The 14,506-nt window shown below is 41.7% G+C and overlaps 1 protein-coding gene across 5 annotated transcripts in view; it reads left to right on the top strand.

Annotated features, from left to right (window-relative positions):
- Window positions 1–14,506, top strand: part of GLS (glutaminase) — a 70,374-nt gene that overhangs the window by 32,679 nt on the left and 23,189 nt on the right. For 3 of the 5 annotated variants that reach the window (XM_060177569.1, XM_060177571.1, XM_016187377.2), the window contains 7 exons: window positions 996–1,028; window positions 1,269–1,327; window positions 4,175–4,241; window positions 5,119–5,169; window positions 5,939–6,115; window positions 8,649–8,780; window positions 10,209–10,301. In XM_060177569.1, coding sequence (XP_060033552.1) covers window positions 996–1,028; window positions 1,269–1,327; window positions 4,175–4,241; window positions 5,119–5,169; window positions 5,939–6,115; window positions 8,649–8,780; window positions 10,209–10,301 — 612 coding nt within the window. Of the gene's footprint in view, window positions 1–995; window positions 1,029–1,268; window positions 1,328–4,174; window positions 4,242–5,118; window positions 5,170–5,938; window positions 6,116–8,648; window positions 8,781–10,208; window positions 10,306–11,225; window positions 13,613–14,506 lie in introns of those variants that run through there. The other 2 variants (XM_060177570.1, XM_060177572.1) reach the window with 2 other exon arrangements.

The raw sequence follows: 14,506 nt of genomic DNA, 5'->3' as shown, positions 1-14,506 counted from the left end.
GTAAAGTGCAGTGTTTGGCATTTCTCGAGGTAAAGTTAAAAGTTAGTTGTCGAATCATCCTATGTTACTATGTTACGCCTGTTTCCAAAATTAAAGGTGTATTGTTTCCATCGGGTGCATATCACCAATCAATACGTCTGATTTCAGATCTTCAGCTTTACTGCTTTGTAAACCTCGTCGAGGTAAAATGAAACCATTTCGCTCCTTGAACTGTCAGTACTGCACAGGGCTTCCCATTGGCATTTGCAGTAGAAACACTATTGCAGTAGAAACTCTTTGCAGTAGCTAACATGTCAGAAACAGTGATGAAACAATACATCTTCTGTACTCTGAATTGGCATAATGCTAAATAGAAATGTAGCTAACTTCCCAAACTAGAGAGAGTATTTTTAGCTCAAGCATTAGTATGTAACAAGTGAGATATTAACGGTCGAGCTTTCTCTATAGTAGAACCTATCAGTACTGTTTGCCTAGATTGTAAATTACTAGTTTTAGAACATTACTCGTTTTTCTAACTTAACTGGCTTAAGGGTATTTTTAAAATACAAGCAGTTTGTTCTTAATTGAAAAACATAATTTATATTTACTTAATTCTTTTCTAAGGGTGAAACTTTATTTTAAGTTTTTTTTTAAATGTAAAATGAATGTACTTAAAGCTGATTGTGTGACCCTGAAAGATATAGAATATTTAGGGTGACTTATATTTCCAATTATCTAACTTTGGGCTGGATAAATACACACTTAAAATAAAGCAGTCCCTTTGTGACTCAGATCCATTCTCAGCTTATGGGCATTAACAAGAGAACAAGTAAAAACAGATGTGTAAATATTAAATTGTTTTAGAAGTATTTTCTAAACTTAAAAATACTAATGCGTAGTATTTGTAATGATAGTTTGTCATTTTAATATTGTAGTCTATTTAAATTTTAGCTGTGGTGGTGCCTATATATATATATATATATATATATCAACATTTATTTCTCATTTCTTTGCAGCAAGGAGTGAATAATGCTGAAAAGTTTGACTATGTAAGTATGATCTAGGATTCTTTTCTGTTCCTTTTTTATAAATTTATTCTTAATCAGTTGATTGAGAAAATGGTGACTCACGAGGTTCTTGGCCACAGGCCACAGGGGTCCTGCTTCCCGTCCCCCCAGTTCACTCACCACCAGATTAGCACCCACTTCCCCTGGGCCTCTCCCACCCTCCCCCTTATCCCCGAACTCTGTGTTTCTTGACTACTAATGCTCACTGATTTTGGTTTCCAGGTGATGCAGTTTCTGAATAAGATGGCTGGTAATGAGTATGTCGGATTCAGTAATGCAACGTGAGTCTGGTTTCTCCCCTCGGTTCTCAAAATGGGTCAAGCCTCTCCATTAAAAAATACACATATCTGCTGAATTTCTTTAAATACTATTTTGTGACATTCTATACATGTACATCTTGTGTTTAGAGTCACTGTATTTTTTTCTGACTGGTCCTAGTACTTCTTCAGTACGGAAGTAACTGCTTGAACCTTAGTCATGAGAGGGAATTCAGTGATTTCTGAATCACCTGCTGCTGGGGCACGTGCAAAACGCCTGAGTGATCTGGATAAGAGTTGGGAGTCACCCTGAGTCTACTTCGAATTACTGGTGCTTGTTCACTGTTCTCTGTTAGAGGCGTCTTGTTTTTCAGTCTCTGTGTGTCTGCCTGACTTCATTTACTCTGGTTATTTTGAAATTCGTAAGTCTACAGAAAAGCTTAAAGAGCAAATTGAATGTTAGTACCCGGCTGTCTCCTGTATTTTCTGATTAATAGCATGGGCCGTTGGTGGCTTCTCAGCCTCTACCTTTAGCTCGACTGAGTGATCCTGCTCCTGTCAAAAACCAGTTACAGACAGCTCAACGCTGTGCCCCGGCCAGCTCGGCGTGTGTATCTGACACGTCCTCCCTTGTAGTCACCCTACCATCAACCTGCTTAAGAGCATTAATCTTTAAATAGCGTGATATTAATAGCGCCATGCCGCCCCTGAACGCCTCTTCCTGGAGCTCCCCCACTGCAGCTAGTGGGGGGTTCATGACTTAAACATTTGCTGAGTCTTGTTTCTGAGTGGCTCCCCTGTGCCCTGGAGGTGTGGGGCTCAGCCCTGCTGTTGTCACCGCAGCAGTCGGCCGTAGAGGCTGTCTGCAGACATCCGAGAGAGGAGGCTGAGCCCAGCATGCCTCTGCCCCTGAGCTGTGCGGGTGTCCTCTCCTGGAGAAGCTGGCTGCTCCTCAGGCCCGCATAGACGCGAGGTTTGGACTGGTCTGCCCACCGGGTAGAGCATGCGGGTTGCGGGCAGCAGCTTTCAGGTGCCTCCCCCCCCACCTTTGCTGACCAGCTTGGTGTCTTTTCTGGGAGTTTCCCATAATGTCCACTTCACCCCCTCTTGTGCGCCACCTCTCCTCCGTGCCAGCGTGTCGCCATACGTTTTTATGGCCACTCGGGTGCCTTTTGTTGTCTTCCCTGCCCCTTTTTGAAATAAAAGGCGAAAGAGCTAGAGAAGGAGAGAGCAGCAGGGGAAGGACATCGGCAGCCGCTCCCGTAGAGAGAGCCCTCCTCCGCCCAGGTCTGCTCACACGGTGCCAGGTGCCCTGCGCTGCGCCACCAGCTGTGAACTCGCTGTGCCGCCTTGTGCCTCTCGGTCAGATGCTACTCGGAAGCCCCGGACACACTGTCTGTCAGCGCTTTATTCCTGTGAGCTGGCAAACACTGGGCACGTTCACAGTCGTGTCTGATGAACCAGACTGTGTGCTGCGTCCTGTGGTAACTGCTGAGTAGTTAGTTTACGCTACCTTGAGTTTTGAATGTAGCAAATGGACAGGCTTATTTTCAGTAACTTTTCCAAACCAGTGATGTTTTTTGAACTGCAGAAACATGAACTGAACAGTTGGAAGGAGCTGTCTGCTGGTGGCCAATGATATAGATTGTTACCGGCCTCATGTTCATTTTGTTACCAGGGTCATCGCCAGGGATCAGTGCCTGTGCAGTGCCTACCGCTCTAGGCAACTTCTTTTTCTTTCTTTTTTGTTTTTGGTACAGAGTAAGAAATATAGAGGAAAGGCCAAAAGAGAGGCATTTGCAGCACTGTCCCAGCACTTCTGAAGCCCCCCCACCCCACCCCCCCCCCCGTAGGTGGAAACCAGATCCTGGTTGACGGTGACGCCTGTGCTGATGGAGCTCTCTGATATTTCACAAATTCAGCCTGTCTGAATAAAAACTCGTCCTCTCTCTCCCCTAACTGCCCTTGGCTCCAGTGTCCCTGTGTCAGCTCCTAGCATCGCCTTTTAACAGGCTCTATGAGAAGCAGGCTTGTAAGCCACTTCCTTTAAGGTTGGGCGGTTAACCCAGGTGCTCTCACGGTCAGTTGCTGCTCTTCTCCACTCCTCTACCACTGTTTGAGTTGAGGCTTCCTGCATCTGTCATTAGAGTGATCACAGAATAACATCACGTCATTCTCCTGGAACATAGAGCTGATAAGGCCACTTACTTGAAAGTCTTCACACTTTCCCTTTGGAGGCTGCCAGGAGCTGTTAACATTTCTAACACTTATCAGTCTTGCTACTCCGGCCCCAGACTAGTTTGTTAATATTTCTCTCCGTGATCCAATCTCCATAGACGCGAGAGCATTTACCCTTCTTCCCGGAAATTGTCTTTTGTACTTGAGTGCTTGAGCATGCCGTGTGGCCCCTTCCATCGCCACGGACAGGCTCCTGAGGATGCTGGCGGTGGTTTCATGTGCACCCCCCCCCCCCCCCCGCCCCGGTGAAATCTGAATGCCCTCTGCTGAAACTGACGGTTCGCCTCATGTTCTGGGAGCCAGAACATTGTACACATCTTCAGTGTAGATTTTGCTTATGGAATGGAGCACTGCTGGATGATTTAATATTTAGTGTCTTTATTCATAGACCAAGGAAATTAGAGCAGACCTAGCTCATCTCAGTTCTTTTATAGCTGAAACAGATGACTCTTAAAGAAGATGTGGCTTGCCCACGGCCACACCGCTAGCCTGCTGACAGCCCCTGAAGCCCCCCGCCTTGCTCGGAGGCCCCTGCATTTTGTACCACGCTGCGCGACAGCAGTTGCGTTACAGAGCCGTGGCACCCATGGTGCTCGGACAGACAGTAACCGTAACCGTTTCTTCTTCTTCTAGGTTTCAGTCTGAAAGAGAAAGTGGTGACCGAAATTTTGCGATAGGATATTACCTGAAAGAAAAAAAGGTCTTTGCATTTTTTTTCTACCTCAGATGATTTTATACAGTAAAATAGATGAAAGTGTACGCTAAGAAATTAATAACAGCTTTTAAGCTTTTGCCTTTTACTGTTTGGGGGGGGGGTTCGTGGCTTGATGGTATAGTTGCAGGCATAAGGTACAGCTTCTCTCATGCTGGGTGTCTGCAAAACACGCTCAGCCCCAACTTGGGTCTATTTCCACCATCGGCACCGGGCCCGGCCCCCTTCTCCCTGCCAGGGGCCTGTGCTTTGCTGCAGTGCCCCGAGCCCAGTCCAGGTTTTACGTTTTGTTTTTTCTTTTCTGCTCTTGTCGTTTAAGTTGCACCTGTGAGCAAGATCATTAAGATGCAGCAGTGTTTGCAAAACACTCTTGAAGTTAGTACTATCGGTGTTAATATAAGATCAATTAGTATCTGGCAGTATTCAAATATTTGACTAGCTTTACCTAGTGCAGACTCTGCTTAAGGATTAGTCCATGTTTCAAAAATGCAGTGTTTACTGATCATTGTTTGGCTTGAGTTTTTAAGTGGCTGATGCATTAATTTGCCCTGTGACTTATGAAGCAGTGCGCCAGTGTCAGCTAAACCAATGTTTAGAGCCGTATGTGAGGTGTTCTGTTTTTCTTGATTATTTTATATTGTGTACTTTTTACAACTTACCTTCAAAATGGCATTTTTATTTTCTTAGATTTGTTTATGATTATCTTGTTTTCATTTGATAGAGACAGCAAGAAATTGAGAGAGAAGGGGCAGATAGAGAGGGAGAGATACCTGTATCCCTGCTTCACCACTCGTGAAGCTTACTTATGTTCATTTTTATTGTGTGTCTGTTTTTAACTGCTTTCCTGTTTGGCTTTCTTTTTTAGTGCTTCCCTGAGGGCACAGACATGGTCGGCATACTAGACTTCTATTTCCAGGTAGTGCACTGTATTCTCATGTATGAGAGCATGTATGTATGTAAATAAATGTCTGTTGTGTTTTGTAGAGGATGGGACTGTAATTGACTGTAAGGTGTCTTGAGATTTTGACTTAGGCTATGAGAAAAGGCATTCCCACTGACTTCAAAGAATGTTCCCATGAAGCATAATTGATGTTTGTATGGTTTCTTCTAAAATGTCTTTCTATGCAGAAATATGTCGTGACCTTTCTGACAACCCAGTAGATTGTCTTATGGGCTGGGGATATAATTGAGCCTCGAGGGTAGATTTAGCATGTCTTAGGCCCTAGGTTCAATCCCCCAAGCCTTTATGCTTCCAGAACTATGTAGCGGTCTGGTTTTTCTCTCTCAGAAATCAATAAATCTTAAAAGTTATCTTAGAAGTCAAGTGAATACTAAAAATGTTGTGAGCCTTAATTTTTTAATACATTTTTAAAATTTATTTTTTATATTTATTTTCCCTTTTGTTGCCCTTGTTGTTTTATTGTTGTTGTTGTTGTTGTCGTTGGATAGGACAGAGAGAAATGGAGAGAGGAGGGGAAGACAGAGAGGGGGAGAGAAAGACAGACACCTGCAGACCTGCTTCACCGCCTGTGAAGCGACTCCCCTGCAGGTGGGGAGCCGGGGGCTTGAACCAGGATCCTTTTCATTAGTCCTTGCGCTTCGAGCCACGTGCACTAAACCCGCTGCACTACCGCCCGACTCCCTGAGCTTACTTTTTTTTCACAGTTTCCTTTTCTTCCTTTTAGCTGTGCTCCATTGAGGTGACCTGCGAGTCAGCCAGTGTGATGGCTGCAACTTTGGCTAACGGCGGCTTCTGCCCCATCACCGGCGAAAGAGTCCTGAGTCCTGAAGCGGTCCGCAACACGCTGAGCCTCATGCACTCCTGTGGCATGTATGACTTCTCGGGCCAGTTTGCTTTCCATGTAAGTGATTGTTGCATTTTTTTTTTTTTTTAATCTCTGGTTAGAAACTAGTCTGGACTGGTTTGTTTTTTTGTTGTTTTTTTTTTAAATACAGTTTGAACTTTGCTTCTAGAGCTGTACATTAATTTTTGACAGAGAAGCTTGTTTTCAAGGTTAATTTATTACAGATTTGGTAAGGAACAAAGTAGTCTCCAAGATGTTCTCTTACAAACTTGGAAATTTAATTTCTAGAAACTCACCACTCCTGATTTTAAGACATTCCAGTCTATGAGGTTAGTATAGACCTTCCTTACATCTAATTATTAGTGTTTACAGTTGAACTCCTGAAGTTCAGAAAGAGGACATGACTGTGGTAATCACTGTATATGGCTATAGTTGGAGTGTCTTAAAGCGTGTTAGGATTAAAACCTCGAAGACGAAGGCCGGAAGACAGCACAGCAGGTAAAGCTCGGGCTGCCCTGTGCACAGGCCCTGGCCTTGGTCCCCAGCGCCATGTGGACAGCACCAAGAGGACTCTGGGAGTTGGAGTGATGCTTTGAGTGTGTCTCCCTCCTTCTCAGCTGTCTGTCTCTGCCTGCTAGGAAATGGAATCCAGTGGACCTGGGCAGCCTCTCAGGGCCACTTTGTGTACATGAAGCCCATGGTTCATTTTTTAGCAAAACGTGTTTAAAAGGAAAGGGGAGGGCGTGGGAGATCCCGCTCCCCTGACAGATGGTCACCTTGCCGTGCACACACGCACCCGAGTCCATATCACCAGCCGCCCCGCCGTATGGGGTTTCATGGGCGCAGCTTCACGAACGGTGGAGCCGCGCCGTGGTGGACCTGGGCCACGGACCTGGGCCGGCGCAGAGCCGCAGTGATACGCTGGGGCGGGGGCGGACGCGTGCAGTGGTGCTCCGCATGCACCCCCCGGTCCGTGCAGGCTCTCATTCCTTGATTCTGCTTGACGTCTTAGAACATTGTCCACTTAGGTAGATTTAAACAGGAAAGTAGTTGCATTTGTTTACTGTCACCCATCTTTTGCACTTGCTCTTAGCCAAAAGGTTGAGAAGCTGTTGTTCCCCATCTTTTGGGTCATTACTATATATGACTGGGGCAGGGGCTGGGGCGGGGGCTGGCCCGGGCTGCGGTGCCTCCAGTGGAGTGCACAGGTCACACTGAAGACCAGGCTTCAGACCCTGAGTTCCCACCTGCCAGGGAGGACGGGAGACGGGAGGGGGCTTCACAAGCAGTAAAGCAGCACTGCCGTTCCCTCTGACTCCTCTTCCCTCCCAGTGCCTCTGTCTCTGTCCTGAATTTAAAAAAAACACACACACAGACACACACACACACAGACACACACAGACACACACACACACCCCAATATGGTTGATCCTACTTCTTTCTACATAGGCCTGTTTTCCATACCCTTGGCTTAATTTAGTATGTAATAAGGATACAGAATCATTATGACACAAGTTTAAAAATATACATGATTAACAATTTAACCATTATTCAGATTATGTCTGAATCATACACTGCTAGTTTATAGCTCATTTGAGGGAATGCAATGTAAGCTTCATTCGTTAGGATTGATTGTGACTTGATTTCTGACTTGTACATTAACCATTGCATTTGATGTCTTGTTTTGTTTTTATTGTTTTTGTTTGGGGGAAGAAATGGACCTTTTATCTGGAACTGCTTCCCATAGGTTTTCCCCCCCCCCCCTCTAGATTTTTGCTTCTTACATCCATAACATTTTCCCTTGTTTTTCCTATAAATTGGTAGATCTCATTCAGGTGTGTGTGTGTTTTCTGGCAAGAGACACTTAGCACTTGAACGTTAATAGCTATTAATGAACACTGCCCAGGTGACGTTAATTTTGTCACTTATCCTAATTGTCATGTTTTGCATAATGTAAATAACTAAATGTTTTAAAGATTAGTTTTAATTACCATCTTCTATTCTTCAAGCATTTTTGTGACTGTAGCTATATATATTTTTAATTTCCTTATTGGAGGATTAATGGTTTACAGTTGACAGTAAACTGCAATAGTTAGTACATGTGTAACATTTCCTAGTTTTCCACAAAGCAATTCAACCCCCATTAGGTCCTCCTCTGCCATCATGTTCCAGGACCTGAACCCCCCTCCCACCCCAGAAGCTTTTATTTTGGTGCAATACACCAATACTACAAATATTTTTAAAGGAATAAAACTTACTGCTGCTTTCTCATAAAAATAATCTCATTCTTGAAAGTAATGCATGCCTATTCTAGAATGATTAGAAAATATAGGTAGTCAAAAAGAATAAATAAGAAATACATGTACCTCCACAATTTAAGATGTGGTTTGCTTTAACTCCTTACAGATATCTTTCAGAATATTACCTGAGTTAGGTATACCCCGACTATTCTATAACTTAACTTGCTGCATTATCAGCATGTTGGTAAATGCTTGTCTGCAGCATTTTTAGTGTTGGGGCCCTCATGTGGGGATGACACCATAACTGTCTGAACCACGTTTCAGTGTCTCGTTGTAAAAATCACTTTCAGGTTGGGCTTCCTGCGAAATCGGGAGTTGCCGGCGGCATCCTTCTGGTCGTCCCCAATGTCATGGGCATGATGTGCTGGTCTCCCCCCCTGGACAAGATGGGCAACAGTGTCAAGGGGATCCACTTCTGTCACGTAAGCATTTTCCGTGCGGAAACCGTGCTCCTGCGCGCTTGCTTGTGTCCAGGGTCTCTAGACGCTCTGCCCGGCTCCCAGTCACGGCGTGGTGGTGACACTCCTTCCTGTCGGGCAGTGCCCATTTTCTCACTGTCACAGAAAATGGTGGGATTCTGAAAGATACTAAAAGCAGAAGCCACCAAACATGGAGAACTAACTTGAAATCCAGTTTAAATCAAGATTTTGTTGTTTATATTGCCTTTAGTCTGCATTATTGAATATATTTATCTATAAACTACCTCTAATTTTTTTAAAGAAAACAAGCATTGCAAGTTTTTTTTTTTTTTATTATTATCTTCATTTATTGACAGAGATAGCCAGAAATGGAGAGAGAAGAGAGAGAGAGATACCGATACCTGCAGTACTGCTTCACCACTCACAAAGCTTTCCCCCTGGAGTTGTAGACCGGGGGCTTGAACCCTGGTCCTCGAGCACTGTAACATCTGCACTCAACCAGGTGTGCCACCACCTGGCCCCCAGGCACTGCAGCTTGTAGTTGTGGTTACATTCTCAACCATCTCAGTGTTCCATACTTTGGCCGGAGCCTGCTAGCATTATACCTTCCTGTTTGACTTCCATGTACTACTTCCTATAGAGTCTTCTTTGAATGCATTTGTCTTATATTTTCCCAGTAGAAATTCTACTTATTTTTTTTTTTAGATATGTATCTAATCATTTTTTAACTGGGGCCTGTGGTTTGCAGTGAACAGATAGTCAATGACACACACACAGGCACGATCTCGTGTTGCCTTTTCGGTAGGACATTCACCCACAGCCCAGGCTCCAAGCTTCTCCTCACCCTCCTTCTCCCTCTTTCCCCAGAATCCTTTGCTTTGGTGCAGTACACCCACCCTAAAGGATAGCACTGCTCATCACTTGACAGATTGTAATTGATTGTAAGCAGAACGTTTACTTACAGTTTCGGGTACTTTTTGGATGTATGGTAGAATTCTTTAAAGGAAATAGAAGTTGAACAATGAGTTTCTAAGCCTTAGTGCTTTTCTGGTAGGCAGAAGTTTCAACATAGGTACCCATATCTTCCTCTGACTTCAGGCCTTTTCTTGATGCCTTATTAGTTTGTGCTGCTGCTTCCCGTGTAATAGTCAAGCTGGACAGATAAGTGTAACTTGTTAAAATATGAAAAATACGAATGTATTGCACCAAAGTGTAGGACTCTGGGAAGCGGGCCATGGCAGGTGGCGGGGGCCACTTTCAGGTCCTGGTGCTTGATGGTGGTTTTCCTGAAAGAAAACTGAGAACATTTTCTACATGATGAACCAACAAAACAACACTGTATTTACTATAAACAGTCTCCCCAATAGAAAATATGAAAAAAAAAAAAAAAGTAAATAGCCAATTTCTCATACCTGTTCTGTTTATTTACAGGATCTTGTCTCTCTGTGTAATTTCCATAACTATGATAATTTGAGACACTTTGCAAAAAAACTCGATCCTCGAAGAGAAGGTGGTGATCAAAGGGTAAGCCAAATTCTTAGATCTTTTTCTTTTAGAAAGAAAATGAAATGCATCAGCTAATTCGTCAGGTTTAGCTAATTGCCAGTGGTTTTATATCAGTTGCTGATCACAACTGCTGAGCAAATTGTTGATATTTTCATCCTGAATCGGTTTTTTAAATGCTGCTTTTTCTAAGGCTAAATTTTATTAAAGAAAAACATTGTAAATTACTACATGCTATAAAAAGAATGTATTATTTATAACTCGATGTTGGATAGTTGCAGTCCTAAGGTTTCTCAGCCTGGCTGCATAGGTAAATATAAAAATAGGGCAGGTTAGGGTATTAGAGACCAAACAAACCTCATAATACGTTTTGTAGGCTACTGTAGGTAGGTAAAATATTTCCTGTAATAGCATTTAGGGAAACACCCCTGACTTAATGCACTATTACTCTTAGTTAAAAGTAATATTTGAGTATAATCAGTGAAATGGCTTTGTATTACTACATGTACATACCCTGTTTTTAAAGTTAATGTTAAGACTCAGGACTTAACATTCCAGGGACAAGGGGTTTTTTTTTGTTTGTCTTATATACTTGTTCATTGAACTTGTTTTGAGTTTTAATTAAATTCCTTTTCACTCTCTGTGGAAAATGTTTTTAATTAAATTACTTAACTGGACTCGAGACTAAAAAGTAAGAAGTTATTTTTTTTAATATGCACTAAGTAAAATTTCACATTGTTAGTCCCAATCACAGTAACTTCATTACAATGAGAATTGTGCAAAGCCCACAGGATAAAAATGTCCATCATAGTCACCATGAATAACAAAACATCAGATAGTGGTGGGTGATTTCAGTAGCATTCATTGGAAAATACCGTTTTATGGCTTGGACCTTTCTTCACTCAAGTGCACTAATAAATTAATGTGTGTTGCTTGAACAACTAGCATATTCCTTTCGACCATTGGACTATGAAAGTCTCCAACAAGAACTTGCTTTAAAAGAGACAGTGTGGAAAAAAGTGTCACCTGAGTCAAATGAGGACGTCTCTACAACTGTAGTGTATAGAATGGAGAGTCTGGGAGAGAAGAGCTAAGGAATCGGGTTCTAGGTTCAGAATGTTCTTCATTTATCATTTCAAACATCAGCTTTTTTGCAGACAAGTATTTATTGAGGTTTTGTGTTCGCAACTTGGTGTGCCGGAGCCTTTTAAGGCCTCTCTTCCCTCCTAGTCTTTGTCTAAAGTTATTCAGTTGAAAAGTAGATGTGTTGGCCTTCAAAGCAGATAAAGACGGCTTGCTTTATTTAACAAATAAATGCAAAAAGGAGAATTTTCTTCTCATTTTTTTTTATGTAATTAAAATTGTAGTTATACAGTTAGTTTCATTTTAAGATCGTAACAGAAGCTTGTAATTTCTTGGGACTAAAAACATGTGCATTGAGCTGTATAAAGTTTGATTGCATTTTGTTTTTTCTTCCCTAGTTTCCTAGTTCTAAGACTAGCATCATCATGTCTGTAGCAGTCACAGAAAGGAATTCTGTGCTAAGTGCAAAACTAAAAAAGGCACAACGATGAATCTCAAAGTATTTGATGCAGCACATTGAAAACAAGCTCAGTCTATGCTATTTTGGTAGTAGATTGGCTCTACATTTTTTTTTTAAGTTTATCAAACACTTTAAAATGTGAGCAATGTCTTTCATCTTTGACTTTGCATCTCTGATGCTGTGTCAGAATTCTGTACAGGAGTGCCTGTTACTAACCATTCCAGCCAAAGAACTGCAGACATAAGATAACCAACGGCCTGTCTCCCTCTTAGGAAGCTGTGATGGTTATTCAGATGAGGTGACAGTGACTGTCTGCCAGAAAAATGTTTACCTGAACGTTCATATTTTCATATTACCCATGTGACTTTTTCTGTGCTGTATTTAAATATGAATGGTGAATTTCAGTTTTTAACTTTTAATAATTTTATTCTAATAATTTCACAAGTGTCCACGAACCTTTTTGATGTATTATAGTAACATCTCAGTTTACTTGAGCTCTTTAGAGTACTTAGGAAGTGAACGCAGTCACAAGGTGGGGAGTATGGTGTTAAATACGTGTTAAGTCTGGATCTTCCTGTTTGGTTATAAAAATGCAATATTGAGAAAGCTTGTTTTTAAGAGAAGGATTGTAGGCTTAATGCAGTTTGATTTCAAGTAATTCACCATGTTTAAATCTGTCTTGGCAAAGTGATTGTACAAATTCTGTAGGGCCTGTCCACACTTTCTTTCCTCCATATGCCTCTCCAGTTCTCCCTACCATTGTCTCATAGCTTCATGGTATTTTGTTTTGGTTAACTTTTAAACTTGTAGACTTGAGAAGAGCAGTTTTAAACTAGGGGAACTATTGTTTCTTAGGATCACGGCATGTATAAAGAAGGGTAAAGTCTGAAAAGTAAACCTAGCAGAACTAGCTTTCACCGGATAAGTTAAACACATAAATTTAAGTGAAATCCTGACTGTAGTGTATTTTGAGTTCAGGAACCTTAATTAAGGAAAAGTTCCCTTCCAAAAGGTGTTAGCCAAAAGCCTTTTGGTCTAACAAATACTAAACGTGCGTGTTTGATTAACTGTATGCTGAACCTTAGAGATCCAGCCAAGGGCTTTATGTTTATGGAGACGCCCCTCTCCTGTATACCTTAGCCCGGCTGCTTCCAGTTTCTGACTGTTGACGGGAGATGATGCTGGAGAGCTCACCTCTATTAAACCTTTGCAGTGTTACTTGTATTACTTCTGCAGAGCCATTTGGGATTTGGGCGACTGACTGCCTTTTAACTTGGAGGTTAATTTTAATTTATAATGTGCAAAGTTAATGTTGCATACTACCCATTGTAGATTTCAAAATCATGTCGACATTCGTGGCACTTGGAAGCAGGAATGTGCTGTGAATGGGCCCTCAGATTTTATGTTCAAAGTTAACGGCAAGCCTGCAGATTTAAGGACATCCTTTTGACCCCTTCAGTACTTTTGAACACCTTTTCAAATAAACTTCTTGACAAGTACCCAGTATTGTTGGGTTTAATGCATTGTGCCATTTCTGATTCTTGATATTCAAGTATTTAGAAGTCAGCATATTTGTTTTTTCTCTTTTTATCATTAACATTTCATTTGAAATGCATATTGTTTCTGAAACACTTTATTTTGGCGTCAATGTTGTGCATTTTATCAGTGTTTAGAATAAAATGCTTGTGTTGCTCAGCTTTCTTTTATTTGCTTTGTAAATTTAATCGTGTATCTTCATTTCCCAGTATGCCTGCCTTTTGTATTGTACAATAAATTTATTTTACGCTGATTTTACTGTTTTTTTTTCATGACAGCTATTCTGTTGTTTTGTTACAAATAGTTGGGATTTTAATGTAGAAAAAGGTTGTCTTTATGAAAACATTTTAAAAAGTGTTTTGTTTTTTTTTTTAATTCTGAGTCTGCCATGGAAACTATAAGTAATCAAAATATTTTTTTTACATACAGTGCGGCATTGTTGGAATTTAGTGGGCATGCATTTCCCTGCTGGGTGAACTAGGAGTCATTGAATAAAAATTTGAACCTCATGTTTTGTTTGTACATTTGACTACTTGGTACAGCTAGTCAATATGACTTTCATGATAGCTGGGTTCTTAGAGGGGCAGTAAGGGTGGTTTTTTGGTTGTTGTTATTGTTATTAACCTTTTGAGTAACAGGAGCAGTCGTTCAAAGCTTGGCGATCTTGGTCTTACAGTGAAGAGTTTCATAGGTAGATAGGATTGTGCTAAGAGACCAGTGTTAACTATCGTTATGTCTGCATCCTGGTTATTTATATTTATATTTATGTGTGTGCGTGTGTATATATAGTGTGTGTGTATACAGTTGTCCTCAGTGGTTTGGGTGAAGGAATCCTGACTACAGATAAAACAAAATCTGCAAATTCTCAAGTCCTTACAAAAATGGCAATACGTATATTAAATCACCTCTGGATTATATGCGATGCCTATTGCAGTGTAAATGCTATGCAAGAAATCACTATATGGTGGTGTTTAGGGACTGCTAACTCAAAAACGTCTCCATTTATAGAAGCAGTCAACATAGGCCTAATTACTGAGTGTTGTTTGAAATCAAAGCTGCTTTGCGGCTACAGAGGGCCTGCGTCTCTGCACTGCTTCTGTGTGCCAGTCGGCCTGCACTAGTCCCCCTCACCTGCAGCATGGTGTGC

Source organism: Erinaceus europaeus, chromosome 18, assembly GCF_950295315.1.
Source record: "Erinaceus europaeus chromosome 18, mEriEur2.1, whole genome shotgun sequence".
Taxonomy (NCBI): domain Eukaryota; kingdom Metazoa; phylum Chordata; class Mammalia; order Eulipotyphla; family Erinaceidae; genus Erinaceus; species Erinaceus europaeus.
This window is presented reverse-complemented; position numbering and strand designations above follow the sequence as displayed.